The sequence below is a fragment of the Aspergillus lucknowensis genome, assembly GCF_044049455.1.
Source record: "Aspergillus lucknowensis strain CBS 449.75 chromosome Unknown BJX67scaffold_35, whole genome shotgun sequence".
Classification (NCBI taxonomy): domain Eukaryota; kingdom Fungi; phylum Ascomycota; class Eurotiomycetes; order Eurotiales; family Aspergillaceae; genus Aspergillus; species Aspergillus lucknowensis.
The window spans coordinates 221,629-241,460 of NW_027263579.1; the positions used below are offsets into that span (position 1 = coordinate 221,629).

The 19,832-nt window shown below is 52.4% G+C and overlaps 9 protein-coding genes across 9 annotated transcripts; 4 read left to right on the forward strand and 5 right to left on the reverse strand.

The window, feature by feature from the left end:
* Positions 1–188: 188 nt before the first annotated feature.
* BJX67DRAFT_192337 (putative glutamine-serine-proline rich protein) lies at positions 189–1,379 on the forward strand. Its single transcript, XM_071025349.1, has one exon. The coding sequence runs from the start codon at positions 263–265 to the stop codon at positions 1,175–1,177; it is 915 nt and encodes a 304-aa protein (XP_070884014.1). The 5' UTR covers positions 189–262; the 3' UTR covers positions 1,178–1,379.
* BJX67DRAFT_192325 (histidine phosphatase superfamily) lies at positions 1,297–3,034 on the reverse strand. The gene has a single exon (XM_071025348.1). The coding sequence runs from the start codon at positions 2,836–2,838 to the stop codon at positions 1,417–1,419; it is 1,422 nt and encodes a 473-aa protein (XP_070884015.1). The 5' UTR covers positions 2,839–3,034; the 3' UTR covers positions 1,297–1,416.
* Positions 3,035–3,444: 410 nt separating this feature from the next.
* On the reverse strand, positions 3,445–5,261 carry BJX67DRAFT_192339 (replication factor C subunit 3). Its single transcript, XM_071025350.1, has 5 exons — positions 5,031–5,261; positions 4,884–4,971; positions 4,658–4,832; positions 4,215–4,598; positions 3,445–4,163 (listed from the first exon to the last, which is right to left on the reverse strand). The coding sequence occupies exons 1-5, from the start codon at positions 5,165–5,167 to the stop codon at positions 3,751–3,753; spliced, it is 1,197 nt and encodes a 398-aa protein (XP_070884016.1). The 5' UTR covers positions 5,168–5,261; the 3' UTR covers positions 3,445–3,750.
* Positions 5,262–5,365: 104 nt separating this feature from the next.
* On the forward strand, positions 5,366–6,524 carry BJX67DRAFT_359729 (actin-related protein 2/3 complex subunit 3). Its single transcript, XM_071029708.1, has 6 exons — positions 5,366–5,480; positions 5,548–5,593; positions 5,705–5,976; positions 6,053–6,165; positions 6,227–6,305; positions 6,367–6,524. The coding sequence occupies exons 1-6, from the start codon at positions 5,475–5,477 to the stop codon at positions 6,412–6,414; spliced, it is 564 nt and encodes a 187-aa protein (XP_070884017.1). The 5' UTR covers positions 5,366–5,474; the 3' UTR covers positions 6,415–6,524.
* On the reverse strand, positions 6,525–8,577 carry trm6 (tRNA 1-methyladenosine methyltransferase subunit GCD10). The gene is made up of 2 exons (XM_071029709.1): positions 8,379–8,577; positions 6,525–8,315 (listed from the first exon to the last, which is right to left on the reverse strand). Exons 1-2 carry the CDS (start codon positions 8,462–8,464, stop codon positions 6,713–6,715), a joined length of 1,689 nt encoding a protein of 562 aa, XP_070884018.1. The 5' UTR covers positions 8,465–8,577; the 3' UTR covers positions 6,525–6,712.
* Positions 8,578–8,608: 31 nt separating this feature from the next.
* Positions 8,609–10,950, forward strand: BJX67DRAFT_359732 (uncharacterized protein). The gene is made up of 2 exons (XM_071029710.1): positions 8,609–9,996; positions 10,059–10,950. The coding sequence occupies exons 1-2, from the start codon at positions 9,339–9,341 to the stop codon at positions 10,937–10,939; spliced, it is 1,539 nt and encodes a 512-aa protein (XP_070884019.1). The 5' UTR covers positions 8,609–9,338; the 3' UTR covers positions 10,940–10,950.
* A 1,732-nt stretch (positions 10,951–12,682) lies between these two features.
* On the reverse strand, positions 12,683–14,000 carry BJX67DRAFT_192393 (uncharacterized protein). The gene has a single exon (XM_071025351.1). The coding sequence runs from the start codon at positions 13,829–13,831 to the stop codon at positions 12,752–12,754; it is 1,080 nt and encodes a 359-aa protein (XP_070884020.1). The 5' UTR covers positions 13,832–14,000; the 3' UTR covers positions 12,683–12,751.
* Positions 14,001–14,023: 23 nt separating this feature from the next.
* Positions 14,024–16,701, forward strand: BJX67DRAFT_192420 (putative extracellular endoglucanase). Its single transcript, XM_071025352.1, has 6 exons — positions 14,024–14,661; positions 14,712–14,843; positions 14,912–15,262; positions 15,312–15,333; positions 15,391–16,195; positions 16,293–16,701. The coding sequence occupies exons 1-6, from the start codon at positions 14,418–14,420 to the stop codon at positions 16,452–16,454; spliced, it is 1,716 nt and encodes a 571-aa protein (XP_070884021.1). The 5' UTR covers positions 14,024–14,417; the 3' UTR covers positions 16,455–16,701.
* A 46-nt stretch (positions 16,702–16,747) lies between these two features.
* Positions 16,748–19,624, reverse strand: BJX67DRAFT_359738 (putative DUF221 domain protein). Its single transcript, XM_071029711.1, has 4 exons — positions 19,031–19,624; positions 18,072–18,980; positions 17,621–18,019; positions 16,748–17,562 (listed from the first exon to the last, which is right to left on the reverse strand). The coding sequence occupies exons 1-4, from the start codon at positions 19,425–19,427 to the stop codon at positions 16,844–16,846; spliced, it is 2,424 nt and encodes an 807-aa protein (XP_070884022.1). The 5' UTR covers positions 19,428–19,624; the 3' UTR covers positions 16,748–16,843.
* Between the last annotated feature and the right edge of the window lie 208 nt (positions 19,625–19,832).

The following is a 19,832-nucleotide window of genomic DNA, read 5'->3' on the forward strand; positions in this document are numbered from 1 at the left end:
AGACTTTATGGCGGTGCCTGAGGGGCTCGACGGAGCAGAATGAGTGCAGCAGCAGCGCACAACCACAGCGAGTCGGAGATGAGCCCGGACCCGGCCACAAGGGCCACCTTCCTATTTGAGCTAGTATCAGTCAGCCCTGCGAGCATAAAGTTCGCCCTTGGGTTCGGAATTCAGTCAAGCCCCTACCACAGACTTCTCTCTCAGGTCGTCGTTCTCTCTTGATTTCATCCCTCAGTTTGTGCCAAAATCAAAACATCTTATCATGTTTTCCGAGGAGTACAATGGAGACAACAAGCGCCCAGATGGTCAGAGTCCCATGCCGTCATACCCTCCAGCATCGGAACAAGTACCCGTACCACCAGCTCTAGGGAACTATCCCTACCAACCCCAATATCAATACCAGTATTCCCCCTACGGTTATGACGAACCGTATCAAGTCTCCCCTCCACCACCATACCCTCAGCAGCAACCGGGAGGACAATACCCTTACCCGCCGCCTCAGCCGGGTTATGCTCCTGATTCCGACTTAGCCCCTCAAGGGCCCGACTCCGATGACCGTGGTATCCTTGGAGCCGTAGCTGGCGGAGCGGCAGGTGCATACGCAGGCCACCAAGTCAACCACGGCATTCTGGGAGCCCTAGGCGGCGCCATCACAGGCTCCCTAGCTGAAGACGCAATCAAACACAAGACTAGTGAGAAAAAGCATGAGAAGAAGGAGAAGAAGTCGCGAATATTCGGGTTCCACCGTCGGGGGTCTCCTTCTTCTTCTTCTTCATCCTCGTCATCAGACTCTGATTCCGAAGATAAGAAGAAGAAGAAGAAGAAGAAGAAGAACGCGGCAGCTGCGGCTCCTCGTTCTAGGGGCAACTTTTCCGCTTCTTCAAGAGACATTACTCTACAAGCGAACTATGAGCTCGTGGTTTCTTGTCGCGCTATTGCGGGCCACCAGAAGAGATCGAAGTTGCCGCTGAATAGCATTTTGACGAATGAGTTTGGCCACTTTAAGTGGAGGCACAGTGGAAATTTCGGGGCTTCAGCGAGGAATGCCCGCCTGACTGAAGGGGGACGGGTGCTGGAAGCTGAGTTGGCAAATGGGAGGGGCGAGTGGAGGAAGGATTGCGTGAGGTTGGATGAGAGGATCAGTAACAATGATGGGAATCTGGTGTTTGTGGATTGAGCGGGGGATGGGCTTGATATATGGGTGGGTGTAATTCATCAGGGTAATATTCCGTCTCTTACTCCGAGCTAACATGATCAATGGATATCTTATTTTGGCTATGATTTTATTTTTGTCTCGAACTTGTCGATATCATGGTGTTGTAGCGGCTTTAGGCATCAATACTCGTACCTGCTAATCTCGTCATGTCTTCGTAACAGAGATCATATCGTAACAGAGATCATAGATCTACAGCAGCCTTATGCGGGCTTGTTCTCAGCGACCTGCGCAACAGCTGCGGCAGTCTGCCCCTTCTTCGTGATCCGGAACCCTCCCACAAGGAAGAACAGCGCCTGCAGACCAAGAATAACAGCCAGCGTCACCATGGCGCCAATGACGCCCGCCACAGAGCGAGAAATACCACGATCATCCGTAGACGCAGAGTCCGCAGAAGCGGAGTCCGAGTCTGAGCCCGAAGAGGACGAAGAGGAAGCACACTGCCCATCTGTGTTCCCGCAGACCTCGCAGAACTGTTCCGTGGTCATGACGGCGATCTTCTCGGTCTGCTCGACGAATGTCGACCAGGGGATTGTGGCGCTGGACTGCCCATAGAGCGGGTATTCGGTGAGCGAGCCGGACTCTGTGAGTGTGCCGTTGTGGAAGGCGAAGCGCACGCTGATTTCTGAGGGATCCGGGAAGGAGTCAGCTGTTGAGTTGGTGACGAGTTCCCAGACCATAGAGGAGGCGTAGTCAGGGATTCCGGTGAAGTCGAGGTCCGCTGCTGGGAGTTGGGCGAGGCCGAAGTAGGAGAGGAAAGTGCCGTATGAGCCGAACTCGACGTGGAGTTTGACATCACCCTTGCTGGTGACTGTTTCATTGAGGCCCATGAGCATTTCGGCGGCGAGGGTCGAGCCTGCGATGGCACGGACTGTCTCGGAGGAGTTGTAGGCAAGATTGTATTGCTCGATGTTTGCAAGGAGGAAAGCTTGCTGGAGCTGGTCCTCAGTGGGGACGTTGGTCGTGTTGTGGATGTAGCCAACATTGAGGTAGTCGAAGATGGAGTAGGCGTTCTTGAAGTTCATGTCGGACTCGGAGAAGGAGGTGTCTATTAGGGACGAAAGAGACCGGTAGAAGTCCCTGGTGGAGTCGAGCAGCTCATTGTACAGCTCGGAGCTGTAGTAGTTGTCGCTGCTCACAATGGCATTCTGGCAGTCTGTAGTAGATTGCAGCCAGGCGCTGTCTTCGCTACTTGACCCAGAGTCGATCAGGGACAATGGGATAAGCTGGTAGCCATTCAATGGCGATTCAACCTTTGTTCCATCGGCCAGTTCCTGGCTGGAAGCGGAGCCAGCTGGGGGGTAAACACCCTGCAGGAAGCCGGTAGCAGAGTTTTGCAGCACAGCATCAGCTGGAACGGAAGAAGTGAGCTGGCTGAGGTCAACAATCTGCTCGCTGATGCCCTGAATGTACTGCGAGGAGCTCGAGTTGATGTAGCGGTCGTGATAAGAGGAGCCGGTGGTGTAAACCTGGTTATAGCCCAAGTCGGTGAGCTGGGTATTATCGAGGATCTTCGCAGTACGATCGCCATGCCGCGCAAAGACATAGGCACCGAGAACTTTCTCTGCGGAGACCTGTGCAATTGGCAGGGCCGAGAGGGCCACTAGCTGTAGAGAGGAACGCATGATCGCGAGATTGACGAATTGAGCCCAAAAGCAGAGAGAGTCTCGATCAATTGAGGGGAGCGGGGGACGGCAGAGAACTAAATATGGACCGCTCCGTTAAACTCCATACCAGAAACTCAGTCAGTCATCGTGATGACGGCTGCTCTTGGTCAAGCGTTGACTCAAACAAGGGTGGGGTCATTTTCAATGCGTCTTCTTTCTTCCTCACCTCCTCGGATATCGATCCCCATTCCAGCAATATCCGCGGAAGGCCAGCCATCCGATCATGCTTATCATGCACTCTGCCTCTGCAGACAGCAACTCTCGAACGGCACTGGAGCACTGAACGAGGATGCGGGGACTCGGATGCCCCTCTGTCACCCGAAAAAAACCATCGGAGAAAATGTTAGCTAATGGGTCGCATTCAGAGATACAGGAATCCGATTGCCATTGGGTGGTGGAACTCAAGTCCATTGGAGACCCAGTTCCAGCCTGCACGAGATCCTTTCGCTATCGGGCGGACCCGTTCGCCCACCAAGGCTGGCTCCGACAACCGATTCAAGCGACGGAAGCTTGTAGAAGGGCTTCCTGTCAAAGCATGGCCAAGAACAGAGGTTGAGAGAGACTATATACTAGGCTCGATCACGTCATGCTCGTGCTTGACGTGCTGTTCTTGCTTGGCGGATTTGTGGCAGGCGCACATCGATCTGATCGTCCAAGAAAAACACTGCAGCCCTGAGGGGTTCCCCGCTCTTATCAGGCCGCTGCTCGCACCTCCCACTCTCGACCGAAGGAAGGGCTTGTGAGCCTTGGAGGTCCAGGGTTTTCACAATAGCTGTTGTAAAAAAGAAGTACAAGCCATGGGCCGCAATGGCCATGGCCGCAATAGGGCAAAGATGGATTCATTAATATTCTATTTTTTCCCCCAACAGGCTATCTTGCCATATTCACTCCGTGCTCTCCCATCAATTCACATCCGTTTCGAACCACCCCAACCAACCCTCCAGTCTGAACGGTCTCCGATCCGCCAGCGGAAAGACGCCATTCAATCTCTGCTAGCCCCTCTAACCAGGTTACCCGTGTCTGCGCAGGGACGTCGAGCCGCTGTAACTGTTCTCCCAGAGCCGCGAGAATATCCGCCAGGGCAAGACCCTTGTTGATCTTGAGCGTGTTTAACGTATTGAGGCATGAGGTGACATCGCTGGTCGCGAGAAGTGTGGTCATAATCTCCTGGATATCGGATGGATGGGGTGCGGCAATGCAATCGTAAATCGTCTCGTTCGTGATGGTCTCAACTTCAGGAAGGGGTTCGTCTTTCGGGGCGTTTTTCATTGGGAGCGGCTTGCCTAGGGATAAGGGTGAGTATTAGGGCTTGGAAACGGTTGGTGATCACTTACTGCTCGCATGGCATGCCTGGAGCACGTTTAGAGCTCGACGCATATCACCACGGCTCAATGTGACTAAGCTATCAACTGCCTCTGCCTGGATGCTCACTTCTTCCTTCTCGATCACCTGGTCGACTAAGACCCTTATATCTTGCTCTTTGAGCGGGCTAAAGCGGAACCGAGTACACCGAGAAAGGAGGGCCGGCGAAAGCTTGTGGGTGTAGTTGGCAATGATGCAGAATCGGGTATTGGCAGTATATCTTTCCATGATTCTGCGGAGCGCCATTTGCGCGGTGGCCGTCATAGCATCGGCTTCATCAAGAATGATCAATTTGAAAGACGCAAGCGACGACTTGCCGGACGCAGACGCGGCCATGGAGAAAATCTGTTTGGTGCCTAAAGGAAGCATTAGTGATCGGGTACTTTCGCTCCGTGACTGGAGTGGAGAGACGCACTGGCAAAAGTCTTAATTTGTTCTCGAACAACGTCAATTCCTCGGTCATCACTAGCATTGAGCTCAAGCACCATTTGTCGCATGTTTTTGCTGCCGTATATCCGTCGTGCCAGGGCGAGGATAGTAGATGTTTTACCCGTTCCGGGAGGACCGTAGAGGAGAAGATGTGGTAATTGCTGCGTATCAACATTAGCTATCGAACGATAACTCTAGGGTGAGACGCATACGTTCGCTTCAATAAACCGATTGATTGTAGCAAGGATGTCCTTGTGGCCGGAAACATCGTCAAGAGTATTTGGGCGGTATTTTTCCACCCTGGGTTTCGTCAGTTGCCTGGGGTAAACTGGATACTAAGGCGTTCAAGTGCATCTCACCAAGGCAGATTATCCTGAGCTTCCACTGGTAAATCCGCAGCAGCTCTCTTATATTTCCCCCCCGTGTTATCGGAACTGAATTGGATGGTGTTCTTCGACGGCGCATCCACGTCCATCTCGTCTTCGTAATCGGACATGGTGATCGAATTGTCTTTATTTTGGGGGAAATCTGGGTCCGGGGCTAGAAAATTAATAAAAAGACTTAGAGTCGTGGGGATGGAGAATCTGTTGAATCTCGACGCGTCAAAAGCCAGCAGCGCGTAAAGAGGTTCGGCGCCGGAAAATCTAAGGAGCTCCAGCCTCGCCAGCTCTGGACTGCTGCTTGCAGTGATGACATGCGAACTTCCGCTAGGTAGCAGCACCGCCGTCAATACCTGCCAACACAACTCTCAACTTCTGGCCAGGCTCTCGGGGATCGAATTGCTCTCATTGACACTGCTTAAAATGCCGGTAATTCGCTGGATTCATCTACCTTCTGCCTGAGCATGCATTCATCTGGCTTCTAACCGCCGTGCAGGCATACCACTCCATCTTCCTCGAGGACCGGGATGTCCCCGTAATAGGTACGAGTGGATGCGCCTCTCCCTCTCAGTCATTCTCCAAATTGAAAGGGTTGAATCATTCAAGCGCACCAAATAGCCTCAACTAACCCATCCACTCTGTCATTTCTCCAGGCAACTTCCCAGTTCTGCCCCTCCGCACCCGCACTCGCGGCCCCGCATACACCCTCCCCAGCCTACCACCCGGCGCCGATATCGACATACAGCCAGACAACGAGTCATACGACTGCGTGGACGAAATCCTATCTCTATTCAGGGCCAATGTCTTGTTTCGCAACTTCGAGATCAACGGCCCCGCCGACCGCATGCTCATCTACGGGACACTGTTCATCACAGAATGCTTGGGAAAGGTCAAGCCCACGATGACTGTCCGGGAGGCAGAGAAGGTAGTACCACTGCAATGAGCTCTTTGGTTATTCCCGAATATAGAGGGGGATTAATCTGACGGTTGCGACCTATTAGGCCTTGACCAACGTTGCGCTCGATAACTTCGCTATCCCAGGCGATGCATCCTTTCCACTCAACCAGGCTTTCGAACCCCCGCGAGATCGGCAGGATGCCGAGACGCTGAGATCGTGCGTGCTCTGCTCTACTTCTTTTCTGTCCTTTGGACGGCGCTAATGCACTGTGTGCTAGATACCTCTCTCAGGTGCGACAAGAAATTGCGATTCGGTTGCTTGCGAGATTATACCCTGGTGGTGTTGGACCTTCGAAGGTTGGTTTCCCTTGCCCAGGGTATTCAATAAAGGGGCTCCTTGCTAACGAGCCGATAATAGTTCTGGCTTAGCTTCACGAAGAGAAAGTTTATGGGTAAGAGCTTCTAGGTTGGAGGGCCTGTGTTGTGTTTTGTTGTGTCCAGCGTGAAGACTTGACGGTTGTTCTGTGATTAAAATCCACTACAAATACAGTATTTCGAATATAAAGCATTATCAACACAGCTCCATACCGTTGGCTCAGTGCTCAGAACTGGTAGATTAGATTCGCTTGGTGGTTTGAAGGTTCTTGATTGAGAGCTCTGGAGAAAAGAAAACTCCTACGAGCATCATCCCAAAAGAGGCCTTTCTAGGTTGGCAGACATGTTCCCCCCGTGTGGTCTAATGTACAAAATGCTTTTGGTTGGATTCATGACTTCATCTCGACATCCGCACTCGTGCTCCCTGGCGTGGCTGTCGACCGCGCAGACGTAAGCTTCCTCTTCTTGCGGCCCGGGTTCCCGGCAGCCTGGATAAACCCAGTTGTGGGGATAACCCGGACGGCATGGAAGATGTAACCTTCTGCACCTCCCCGACCCGACATCATTGGATGTGTGCGGCCAGGGAGGACCTGCCAATGCCGTATTCTAGCTGTCTCGAGCGTGGGGGCGAGTAACAGGGTCGGGTTGAGAGGGAACTCTGCGGATAATTCGGGGTGCTCGCCGTCTTGGCCGTTCGCAATCCCGGGGTGTCTTTGCTCTTCTAGCTCTCGTTTCCGGCTTATGTACGCTGTTTTACGGGCCGTGGAGTAGAGGTCTGCGATCTGGGTTAGGGGTTCGATGGTGGGGGAGTAAATGACCACAGAGGCCGAGCCGGCTAAGAGAGGAAGGCCGTGTTGGAGGACACTTTCAGGATCCATCAGTGTTGCGACGATGAGGCCGTCATAACCGCCTGCACGAACTTCGTTGACAACGCTCTGCACGCGAGACCATCGATTCCGTTTTCGATGGTATGCCGCGCGTCTGTTTGTCTTAAGGGTTGCGAGTTCTGAGTCGGGAATTATAGGGGGCTCTTCGGTGTAAATTGGATCTGACTTGGGATCTAGTAGTTGGAGCCAAGATATGGTCTTTAGATGGGTGAAAAGGGGGTGGGATTCATCTGGGCTATTTTGGTCGAAGCCGAAGTATTTTAGCAGCGATGTGTTGGCCTGTTTGTTGGCGTGGATGAGGGTTATCGTGTTCCCTCCCGCAGACATTTGTGCCGGGCGTTGTTTTCGCTGTGCTTGTGTTTCCGTTGTTTCTTCCGTCTGTTCGTCTGGTGCTGACGGCTGTTGGCCGGGAACTCCATTCTCCTCCTCCTCCAAATCATCGGGGTGGAGAAGACCCATTCTCTCTGCCATTGCTGCAAGAACTAAACCTCCCGTTTCGTCTATCACGAGGTAACGGCCGTTCGGCTTCGACAATGTCTCCTGTAATGTAGTATCGCCGCCATGATGCACATTTCCCCAAGACCCAATCAGGCTCATTATTTCGTCACGCAGCTCCATCCCCCTAGGTGTAGAGTCCCGGCTTTCCAGCATGTAATTTGTCAGAGCGCTAACGTCCATGGGTAATAGCGTAAATCGTTTCATGTATTTCTTCTGTTTTCGCAGTGTATACTTGGCAAGCGAGAATGCTGTCTTCTGGTCTAAAGCGCTGTGTGACTCCAATATCTTTGCGATAATGTCTCTGCCCGCACCGGTCGATTCTTTCTTCAAGGTTTCGATCTCTTCCAGAGTCAGTTTTTGAGTCGAGGCGTCGTCGACAATCTCGCGATTCGTGCGGAGGGGTAGCCCTTCCTCGTTGACTTCGACATCATCATCGCCCTCCCCTTCCGTAATCAGGGACTCCGCATGTAATTCGGCTGCCGAGACAATGCGCAGGTGGGTGCTTTGATTCTCGCCTGGAGAATCGAGGATCTCGAACGTGAGATAGAATGGTCGTCCAATGATCTGGTTTGCGGGGAAAGCTCCAAATTTGCCGCAGTTGATTAAACTAGCTCCTGGAATCAGTGCATGTCAACGGGAGAGACCCACGTCAGCTGGGTTGGGCACATACGTGTTGGGGACTATTTGAACCACTTTCGTCGTCTCGGATGGCAGCCGAAGAATGACGAATTGGTTGGGGCGGACTGATGAGTGCATGATTGGGTTTGGTGTGCAGAGTTAAGCAAAAGCAGGCATATCCCTGGTCACGTAGCGCGAGGCGCTTCAGCAAGTCCAAGTGCAGGAAGATAGCCTGCGCCCGTCCCGGCCGTTTGGTGAACTTTTTCTTTGCGATATGCGCACGGACCAGTGGAGCGCGAGATAAGGATATACTTACATAATACATCTGGAGAATCAAAAGTCCGGTTGCGTCACATGCTTCTTGCAGACCTGTGGCTCAGTCTAGGGCGGGGTGTGGCTGGGCAAGTTAGGGTCCGCTTTACCGTACAAGACCGGAATAACACTGGGATTTGCCGTGCAGGCAGCAAAATTGCGAGAAATCGGAATACCGACACGTAATGACGTTCCCGCTGCCTCCATTCTTTGCTGACCCAACCTTGGGAAAGTTGGCCGCCTCCCCCCCACAGCCAATGGAGGTAGCTCGTGGATTGCTGGAATCTGGATGCCTGCGATCTGACCGATCTTCTGAATTGACGTATTTATGCCGGCACTGATTGAGGTTGGCCTTCCGTTCTCTTTCCCTTGATATCCGGCAAGGGGCAGCGGCATGGCACAAGCGTCTGGATCGAGGATGACACTTTCTGGAGCAGATAACTTCCCGCCTGCAATCACCTTCTGCGCCGACTCAGCCCTTCGAGCCACCAGTTAAATATAGCCAACAGGCGCGAGAGTTTCCAATTGCACCTGCGCCAGATTGCTCCTTTGCATACCTTTGTGGATTTCTCTAATTACTTCGCCCTGGTCCAACAGCGAGACTCCTTCCGACGTGTGTTTTATTGGTCCTTGAGCGTGCCTGGCGTTTCACCCTTTGCCCGAGAACCACCACATCCAACAGTTCCAATTATCTGCCTTCATGGTCCTGCGCAAACGTGCTCCTCCGCACCTTCACAACCTGAGTCTAGGGAATGCCCGCTTTGAACCGCACTTGTCGATTTCGCGAACTTCCCCGACGTCCCTTTCTGTCTCATCACCCTCCCCCAAGCGCCTAACACGTCCCAGCAGAGCTCAGAGCTCCCCTCACCCTCGCCGCATCCCATCGAAGGAATCGGTCTTCTCACCCGACCTGAATACGTCCCCGGCATTCGACCTGATGTCCTTGGAGCAGGCGCAGAAGTCCCCGATTCGGACCTCGTCTACGGATGTCCCGAATCCTTGGGCGGACGAGCTTGTGGAGAACCCCAGCCAGAGCCGAGACACGCCGAATCGACCAAACCAACCGGACTCAAACAGCGGCATGCATGATGAGGCGCTGTCTGATAATAGGAAGGGAGATCGCGTCCCTCCGATCGTTCTTGCTGGCACTCAACGAAGGATGGCTGCAAATGAGTCGCAGCCGAATCAAAGGGCCACGGATACATCTGATTGGGAGTATTTGGGCCACGAACCTCCTCAACTACAGTCGAACAATCCATTTCTGAAGGCTTCCCAGTATGATAAAACCACGTGGGGTGATAGGAATTCCCACGCATCGTCTCTCACCGAGGATGGCACCAACGATAGGCTAGGTCAAGGTAAGCTCCGTGGCGCCGGATGTTATCTCGATAAGACTCGCAACGCATGCTAACATATCTAGACGAGGGCTACATTCCAATGACAGCGCGCTTATCCCTCTTCGATCAGCCACCGGAATCCGAGTCCCCGTGGGCTAATGAGCCTAGCCTTTCAACAGCACAGCGACCTCAAGGACCGGGAATGAGCGCTCAGGAAACAGGGGTCTCAATCATTGATTCTCAAGAACTTCATTCAGTTTTTGGCGATGGGGAACATGTGCAACTCCACGCCCATCCCCAGCGGTTGTCTCCGCAACCCAGAACAAGCACTCCAGGAACCCTTTCTACAGCCACCACCGGATCGTCCCATGTTCTGATCGACTTTGACGAGGCTCCCGATGGGGAAATATCGGACAATGCAAAGGGGGTCACTGCGGCTACTGCTGGTGCATCCGCGATTTCGGGCCCCCCGCGCGAGCCCGAGTCACACAATCCATCTGCTGCCTTTTTACATTCCCGTCATACAGCGATTTCTGATGGTGATGCGAAACAGCAGCAGGAGAAGCGGTCAGAGACATACTCAATTAGACATATCAGCTGGAAGGATGCTACGGGAACGTTACGCGAGTCCCCGATATTAGTTCAGAACAAGAATGGACCGTGCCCGCTTTTAGCATTGGTGAACGCCCTCGTCCTACGTGCAGCAGGCCAAAGTTCTCAACCTCCCATTGTAAGGGCTTTACGAACGAGGGAGCAAATTTCATTGGGCTTGTTGATTGAGGCGCTATTTGACGAGTTGACGACTCGGTTGGGCCCTGACGACGAACTTCCTGACATCGAAGCTCTGAGCCGATTTTTGACTATGTTACACACGGGAATGAACGTTAATCCACGCCTCACTCTGGTAAGCCCTCAATCTAATCTAAGAAAACACCCAATGCTAACCTGTTTAGGAATCAAATGAAATGGCCGGGACCTTCCTCCAGACTGAGGATATCAAGTTTTATAGTACATTTGGCGTACCACTAGTGCACGGTTGGATCGCATCCCCGTCTGCGGATGCTAGTTCGGCATTGGAGCGGATCGGCCAGTACCATGAAGATATCCAACTCCTCCCATTCCGCAAGCAAGAGCTTGAGGACCGAGTCTTCCAGGGAGCTACCTTGAACACAGAGGAGGAAAGAGTCATGGCGGACATTCAAGCGGTCCAGGAATTTGCAGATGTTGACAACGCGACCCAGCTGAGCACGTTTGGACTTGATCAGTTGGTGAAAGTGCTTCCGCCCGGCTCTCTTTCGATTCTGTTCCGCAATGATCATTTTTCTACCCTCTACAAACATCCACAACTCCAACAACTCTTCACCCTCGTCACCGATGCGGGCTATTCCAATCACGCCGAAGTCGTTTGGGAAAGTCTGGTTGACGTAACTGGGTCCAACGCGGGCTTCTACGCCGGTGACTTTCGGCTTGTTAGCCAGCGTACTCGAGAAGCTGACCCCTCTGGTCCGCGGACGTCAAGTCATGACGCCTCAACACATACAACGACGACGCTCTCTGCCCAAGAACAAGCGGACGCGGACTACGCGTATGCGCTTTCTCTTCAGTACCAAGAGGAGGAGCAGCGACAGCCGGGACAGGCCCATGTACGCTCACAAAGCGAAGCCAATCTCAGGGCAGCCCCAGATTCCTCGACGGTAAACCGTTTCTCGCGGCAACGTCAATCTTATGGGCACCGTTCCCAACCCCACTTTGAAGTTAGCGGTCCGACGCATGGAGATCAGGACGATGGTCCACCGCCTTCATACGAACAAGCTGCCAAAAGCCCGGCATATTCACCCCCGCAACGCAGCCCTAATATTATAGATGCACCTCCAAGAAGCCCATACTCAAGGAACCCGCATAGCAGGTATCCGGAACGGGGGAGGGAGAGGAACAAGGACTGCATAGTCATGTAAACACCGATCTCTTGGAGCTGCAGGGGGCCTGTATGCACTCTCGAGATGCGATGCTAATGATCCGGCGCCTATCTACTAGGCTTTGATGATGAAATGACCATGGATGATTGACTCTATTTTTGTACGGTTATATAGACGCCTGGGAAACTGGCGCATTATTAATGTATCTTACTATCACCTATCGCCACGAATACGATCCACCTATCCATCTCTAAGTTTCATGCTTTCATGATGGCTCATCTGTGTATGGGATCTTCGGAGCCCGATAAATGAGGCAAAATCCCTTCCGGATCACGTTTTCTCTGCATCTCAAGTCGCCGGAAGCTCACAATTCAGAATCCAATTCGAACCCGCCTTTCCTAATCCACCACGGCCCAGAGCCGGCTCTGACAGTCAATCCCGCTGATCGCGCCTTTTTATGGCAGAGAAAATAGATGAACTGGATGTGGGGGATCCGAAGAATTAATTTACTTGTTGATGAACTTCGTCACTGGGTTGAGGAACAAGCTGTTCCGGTTCTCCAGAAATCAGGCATGCTCAAGGATGGAATATTACTGGCTGCCTTCAAATTGTTCGTCAGCGTCGCCGTCGACCAGATGAACCTCGAGAGTGGAAGGTGTGAACTTCTGTTGATGATTTTCAGGGTTCCTGTCCCTGACTCTTATTTTTGTACCAGCAGATGAAACTGCCATATACTGGACATCTGAATCTATACTCCGAGAAATATACTTCGCATTAAATCTAGACTGGAATAAGTTGGTAATCATTTCAATCGCGCTAAAAAACAATCCAAAGATTCATATCCGTTATACTGCCAGCAGTCAGAGGAAAACGCAAAGGACAGCAAGTCCCAAAACGGCAGAGAGCAATGAGGTAGACGGAAATTGTCTGTATCCAAGCGAGAACGTTATGACCGTGTCACCTGTCGTGTTGATGACCAGGCTTTGCGATGAATTACGCGAGTCAAAGCGTCCGCTGAAGGAAACCTGGATATCGGTCCGCCCATCGCCAACGTTCGTTACGACCGGCTCTGGCGATTCAATGCCCTGTACCAACCGGTATGTGTCTGTTGACGAGATATGTAGGCTGACGGTGTTGTTCGAGAGAGTACCATTGACAGGAGATCCAGGCTGTATCTGGGCGACTGCGCCATTTGGGGGGGGCCAATTGTCCGTTCCCTCAGCGACTCGTGTGCAATTAAGGTCAGTTTTGGAACTGAATGAGAAGAAATAGAGGCCGGATTCACCCATCCCGTAGTATTCTTCTGACTCTTTGACGTCGTTGAATGTGCCGTTGAACGATACAGCTCCTGGCGAGGTTGGCGTCAGGCGCAGTCCGATGGTGGTGTTATCACCCGGGGACGAGTCGCTATAGTGAACTCCGGCTTTGAATTCAAGGGCAGAGTCGTAGGGAAACCAGACATCGGCAGGGGGTTCTTCATCAAGATAGTCCTGCGTACAGGGACGATAGGCATGCCAAACATCTGACTTGTCGGTGCTATTTGTTTCGAAGGCCACCATGCCCAATGCAAAGTTGTTCCCGGTCCCGTTCTCGCCTTGGAGGTAAGGCCCTATCCAAAGAACGGTCGGGAGATAGAAGGTGCCATTGCACACCGTCTTGGGGCCCTCGTTCTGCTCGGCGGTATATCGACTGATGTGGACTGTTGTTTCGCCTGTCCAGAGTGAGCCGTCGTCTGTTCCGCTTCGATCTGGGTTGCGCCATGGGATCGCTTCCCAATCTGCGACCTGGCATCCGAGCCCGCTGGGGGCTGTGACTTGGTATTGATCACTATGGCCGGGGAGGTCTTCGTCGTTGGGGTCGTGGTGAGAAGAATAAGTTCTCGCGTCCACAACAACAGCCGGGAGAGCCGACAACGCGCAGTATACCCCAAGGCGAGGCATCTTTTGAGGATGTTGGACTGGACTCAGGGGCCACCAGGACGATCACTGCGGGGACCTCGTATCCATCATCTCGAAATCCTCGCCCCATACCTGGGGGATGGGTGCGGCGCCTGGAGTCTTGGCCAGGGAAGGACCGCCTCAGCTGAAAGTTGACCTCATCCTGTCCATCAATGCTCTCGTTGGAGGAAGTACATTCAACTCTGTCATGATTTGACGGGAGTGCTTCCTGGCCATTCTCTCCGACTTCCCACTATTCTTCGAGTTGTGGGCTATCAATGGAGAAGTGATGGCTCTGACTTCTGCCCGCTATGCTCAACGGTCCGCTGGTCCGTGGTTTGAAGAACTGTTCGGATGATATCTTCCCACTCGGCCATTTCTGTTTCAGATCCCTGCGCCGGCAATAATCTCCTTGACACACTCGGATCTGCATCTCACGCAATCGGAAATATTCAAGCCACTAGTCACCTCAAACGGATGGAGAATCTCCGGAGCTTCTGACTGAAATACTTGGTCTCCCCCGCCGGGAAATCCACACAAATCTCTCTTTCATCAAGCTTTCTGGATCTTGCAGCACTGAAAGGTCACTATGCAGAGATTGCTCGCCATTGCGACGATTGTCGCTTCTCTCCCTGCGGCGTATTCCCAAGACTGCCCAGGAACTTTCGATCCCATCACCGCCGAGGACTTCGTTGCGGCTCTGCATCCCGGCTGGAATGTGGGAAATACTCTGGATGCCACTCCAGATGAAGGTTCTTGGAACAATGCTCCTATAGATGGAGCAACCTTGGACGTGGTCAAAGAGTCGGGTTTCAACAGCATCCGCCTTCCAGGTAAGTGCCATCCATCACCCAGCTCGCGGACTCTGCTGACAATGGTATAGTAACATGGACTCATCATTTCACGGGAAGCTCTCCCGACTGGACGGTCGATCCAAAATGGCTGCAAAGGGTCTCCGATGTTCTGGATTTGATTACCGAGCGCGACCTGTATGCCATCGTGAATGTTCACCATGGTGAGCCGTGATTCCATGCCTCCCATATTCTCTCCATCGACTTGTCTAATCGAGACCCCCAAAAACAGATTCCTGGGAATGGGCCGATGTCACTGCCGCCGGAGCCAATATCACGATGATTGAGGAGAAGTTCTACAGGCTCTGGTATCAGATTGGAACGACATTGGCGTGCAAGTCCAGTATGGTTGCTTTCGAGTCAATCAACGAGCCCCCAGCGAACACCGCCGAAGACGGTGCGGAGATCAACAAGCTGAACAGCATCTTCCTCCAGGCCATTGCCGATGCTGGTGGCTTCAACTCTCAGCGTGTTGTTAACCTTGTTGGAGGTGGGGAGGACAGCATTAAGACCTCGCAGTGGTTTGAGGTTCCGGCCAACATCACAAATCCCTGGGCCATTCAGTTCCATTACTATAGCCCTTGTAAGTGTTTCGCCCTGAGGTGGAAGCCATTACTGACGCCACTCCACAGATGACTTCATCTTTAGTGCATGGTAAGAACTACGGCTGTTAATCCCGCTACTTTTCGTCCAACTTATATCTTTCAATAGGGGCAAAACGATCTGGGGATCCGACAGCGACAAAGACACCCTCACCACCGATTTCGAGCTCCTTCGCGGCAACTTCACCGACGTCCCACTGATCCTCGGTGAATATGATGCATCATCCACGAACACCGAACCCGCTGCTCGCTGGAAATACTTCGACCATCTCCAACACGTCGCCGCCCAGCACGGCATCCCCACCTTCTTGTGGGACAACGGCGAGGACCAACTCGACCGCACAACAGGCGAATGGCGTGACCCTACTACCCTCCAGCTCATCATCGGTACCACAGAAGAGACATCAAGCAGTCTGCCAGACAGCACCGAAGACGCTGCAGCCGCGGAACAGTTCTCCTCTGCGTACATCTTCCACCGCGCTGGCACCCAAGTTACCAGCCAGACCCTCCCATACCTCTTCAACGGCAACACTCTGGCCTCGATCACCGATTCTGCCGGCACCGTCCTAGAAAGTGGCTCCGACTACTCCGTATCTGGCGAGAGCATCATCTTCTCCGCGAAGTATCTCGCAACCAAGTTGACAGCTTCCACACCCACCGGCGTCGTCGATACCCTAACCCTCGAGTTCGACGGCGGCGTCGCCTCTCCCACTCTCGAAATCGTTCAATGGGACAACCCGGTCCTTAAGACTACCGACGCGATAGCCTCAGACGTCGCAGGCGCTGACCTCTCCATCCCCATCACCTGGAAGGGCCTCTCCAAGCCCGCTGCCGTAAAAGCCATCTCGAGATCTGGCACGTACCTATTCGACGACTGGACTCAATACCTGGGCCCTCTTCAGCAAGCTCGCGCTGTAAGCCTCCACATCCAACCCCTAACTAACCCCTATTGTTACCTAGTTCAGCCCAGGTCACTTACTAACGCACTTCATTCTTTTCCCTCCTCTCTAGACCTACAGCAGCCACTGGAGCTGGGACGATGAAAACGTCATCATCACCGCTGCTGCCATCGACGCGGTTGTCGCCGCGGGAGAGTCCTCGCTGTTTATGTTCGAGTTCTATCCCCGTGTCAACGGCACCGCGAATACCGCGAACTTCACTCTGAATGTTTAACTAGTTCAGGTGTCCCGTACTCGGTTCCGTTGACATGGGTTACACTGTGGAAGGGAGCACTTCCCAAAGCCACCTGAATGGGGAATTGTTCCCTTTTCTTTATTTCCCTTTCGATGTACATATTACCAGAGACCAGCCCTCAGCTTTCTCGAAGAATTGGCCTTTCACGCCCGTACCCCTTGGAACGCGGCGGTGGCATATTGAAACGTTACTTGGTTATACGTCGTGTTTAGAATAAGACGGCTACCTAAGATTTTATCTTCTCATAATTCGAGTCATGCAAGAACTTAGACCACCAAGAGGAAACGCCTAACCATAACCGTTGAAGTAGTGACGACCACAGACCAAAGTTATCCGTCAACTGATCCACAAACTGATACGCACCCCCTCTAATACAACGTCTTCAACTCCCAAAGCGGCAAGTTCGGATCAAACTTATCCCAAACAATCTTATTCTTCTCATCCAGATGCGCGCCTTCATCCGTAATCGGGATACTGGGATCCGTCTCCTCAATCTCAAACTGACTAACCCCCCATTTATCCCTCGGGATCCAGATCGTCGGCGTGCGACTCGTAATGCACGGCTCGAAGTACGCATTCCTCCTCTCCTCCTCGGAATAGTTGATCTCGACATGGTCGCGACGGACCTTGCGGCGTAACGCCGCGAAATCGCGATACAGGTTCGGGTGGAACCATTTGATGGCTGCTTCCCACCTGCTTGTTTCGAGGGATTGGAGGAGGGCCTGTTCTTCTTCTTTGGCTTGTTGCATTTCCTCCTCAACGTCTAGGGTGCGCGGGAGGAAGCTGTTTAGTGGAGCGAGGGCGTCGTTGAGACTTATGTGGGCGAGGACTGTGAGGACTGTGAAGAGGACCATTATAAGGAGGGGCCCAATGGCAGATTTGATTGCGAAGAGGCCGATCATGCAGATTTCTGCCAGGTAGACGCCAGTAAGAAGGTGTTGGAGCGCCCGTGGGTAGACGAGGCCCTTTGTGTCGATGCGAATATCGTAGACGAAGAGGAAGTTGTAGCGGTAGGCTTGGTAAACGAGGTAGAGACCTATGAAGCAGAAGCCGAGGATCAAGGGGGCAATGCAGGAGTATGTTAAACCTGTGGATGATAAGTCTCTTGTTGGCGTACGGAGAGTTTTAATTGGGGAGGAGCGCACCTATTACGCCCATGTTTGTGAAGACGGGAAATACATTGCCCCAGCTTAGGGTGCTGAGGGCAGCCCAGCGCTCATAAAGGCGTCGGGGTGAGCCGTCAAAGAACGTGGTTACGAACTTGAAGACAAGGACGCTCATGATCTGCACGACGGCTAGGGAGCTAATGCTTAGTCCCTGCAGGAGGAAGTATGAGATGTAGAAGTTGGTGGCTTTTGGTAAATTTTCGGCCAAAAGGTCCTTGGCTGATAGAGGATCTTGTAAAATTTGCGCAGTCGCTGCAGAGGCTGCGGAGGTCAACGTGGTCACCAAGAATACCTGAACAACCTGGAAGAAGAAGTGGGCGTTTTGGGTGAAGAGTTCAACGCGAGCTGCAGAAGGAACGCCAGCGCGCCTAGCACAGACTAGGGAATAACGTTAGTAACTTTATGCATAGACGGAGCTTTGGGGCCATACAGCGGCAAATAATTGGAACAAGGGACATCAAGAGAACGAGGGCTGCAGCTGGAAGTAACCCTGCGATTACCCCCTTGATCACACTAGGGAGCTTGTCAATGAAACCCAAGAACGGGATTTCAGTTGTGAGGTAGGTAATATTGGAGATAGCACCAACAAGAGCTGATGGGATTGACCAAAATATGATCATTGCTGCAATTCCACCTTGGATAAGAAATCTCCGCACAATGCGCTGCCACCAACTCAGATTCAACGTAGACCAAACGACTTCATCAGGAGATATGCCAGTGAAGCGAGGGGTCATGTGAAGCGGCTGGTGGTGAGAGAGGGTTTGCAGGGCGATTTGGGCATCAGACTGAGAGTGGAACTCAATGAAGATTGCGGACAGATGTTTCGCGTGCCCGTTTCGGTGCTTGTCTTGCAACTCCTCGATCTCCTTTGTTATCTTCACAATCTCCTCTCGAAGCCAGCGGATTGAGTCAACCTTTTCTCCAAAAAGTTTGAGACGGTGAGTTGGCCGTCGAATCTTGTCAGACAGAACTGGATCGCTTGGTTCGCAGTCAGCACATTCGGAACAAGGAATATTTTTTCCAGCTTTCAGAAGCTTCAAGCGCACAGAGTTTGCTGATCGAATCAATTTTGTCTCCAGCCTCTCTAAGCGGTGGGCGAACTTGTTCCTCTCTTGAACCTTCTTCTCCAGCTCCTTACAGTCGGTCGTAATCCATATTTGGCGAATAGAGTCACCAAATACTTGTTTGAGTTTCTTTTCACTTTTATAGTCTTCCGGAACCGACATGAAGAGTACTGTTCTCGAAGATATCCGGTGGGCATACGCAGGTGAGTTGAGATAAGCCTGTCGTAAGTTGGCGTAGAACATACTCTCCCTCGTGACAGTGTAGAACACAAAGGCTACGCAAGAGTTAGCGGCCACGGATTTTTCAATGTTTAAATCCACTTACTGAAGTACACGCATGCCATAAGTGCATGAGCATAATAACGTTTGGGGTTCTTCACATTGCTGAAGCTAAGAGCATCAAGCTCGGTGTTCCCCACGCCACCTGTTGCATGGATAGGGAGAAGGACCGGCCAGGTAATCAGGCATCCGAAGAAGAAAGTAGAACACAAGACTCGTAAAAAGCGTAGGAAAAGGTATCCATCCATAGAATGGTGGTTGAGGACGTGGGAGTCGGAGATCTTAAGGAAATGTCCAAACCAGTTTACCCAGCCGGTGGGTAGCTGGGGACTCCTTTCACTGCAGAAGCTTCTCTTAGCAGCTGGTTCAAGAGCATGAGGTGTTTGATGACGGAAACATACTACTGATGCCAGCAAGGCAAATGGCTCCTCGGAGCATACCATCGCAGCTGTGTTCGACGGAAGACGAGAAAAAGCGAGAACCAAAGAGTTGCAAGCAGCAACGCAGGAAGCAATGTGGACAAAAGGGATGAGAGAGAGGTTGAGTCCCCTCCTCCGCCGGTAAGACTGTCTATCGCGTCAGATGTCGTTGACGATGCATTTCCCCTCGAAGACCCAACGTTTGGATCGTTGCTTGGATCCTAGAGGCCGCACTATCAGGATCAATTATCATCAAACCAGACAGGGCAAGGCAGCACATACAAGAAGATCCTGTCGTGCAATAAGAAGATTCGAGAGAGCCCGTGCTGCCATCGTGGGTGGAGATCATCTGTCTCATGTTTCCGCTTCCTCAATCTTGAGAGCAGGAACAAAAACTTCCGACCCGGTACATATAAGTTATTCCAGTGG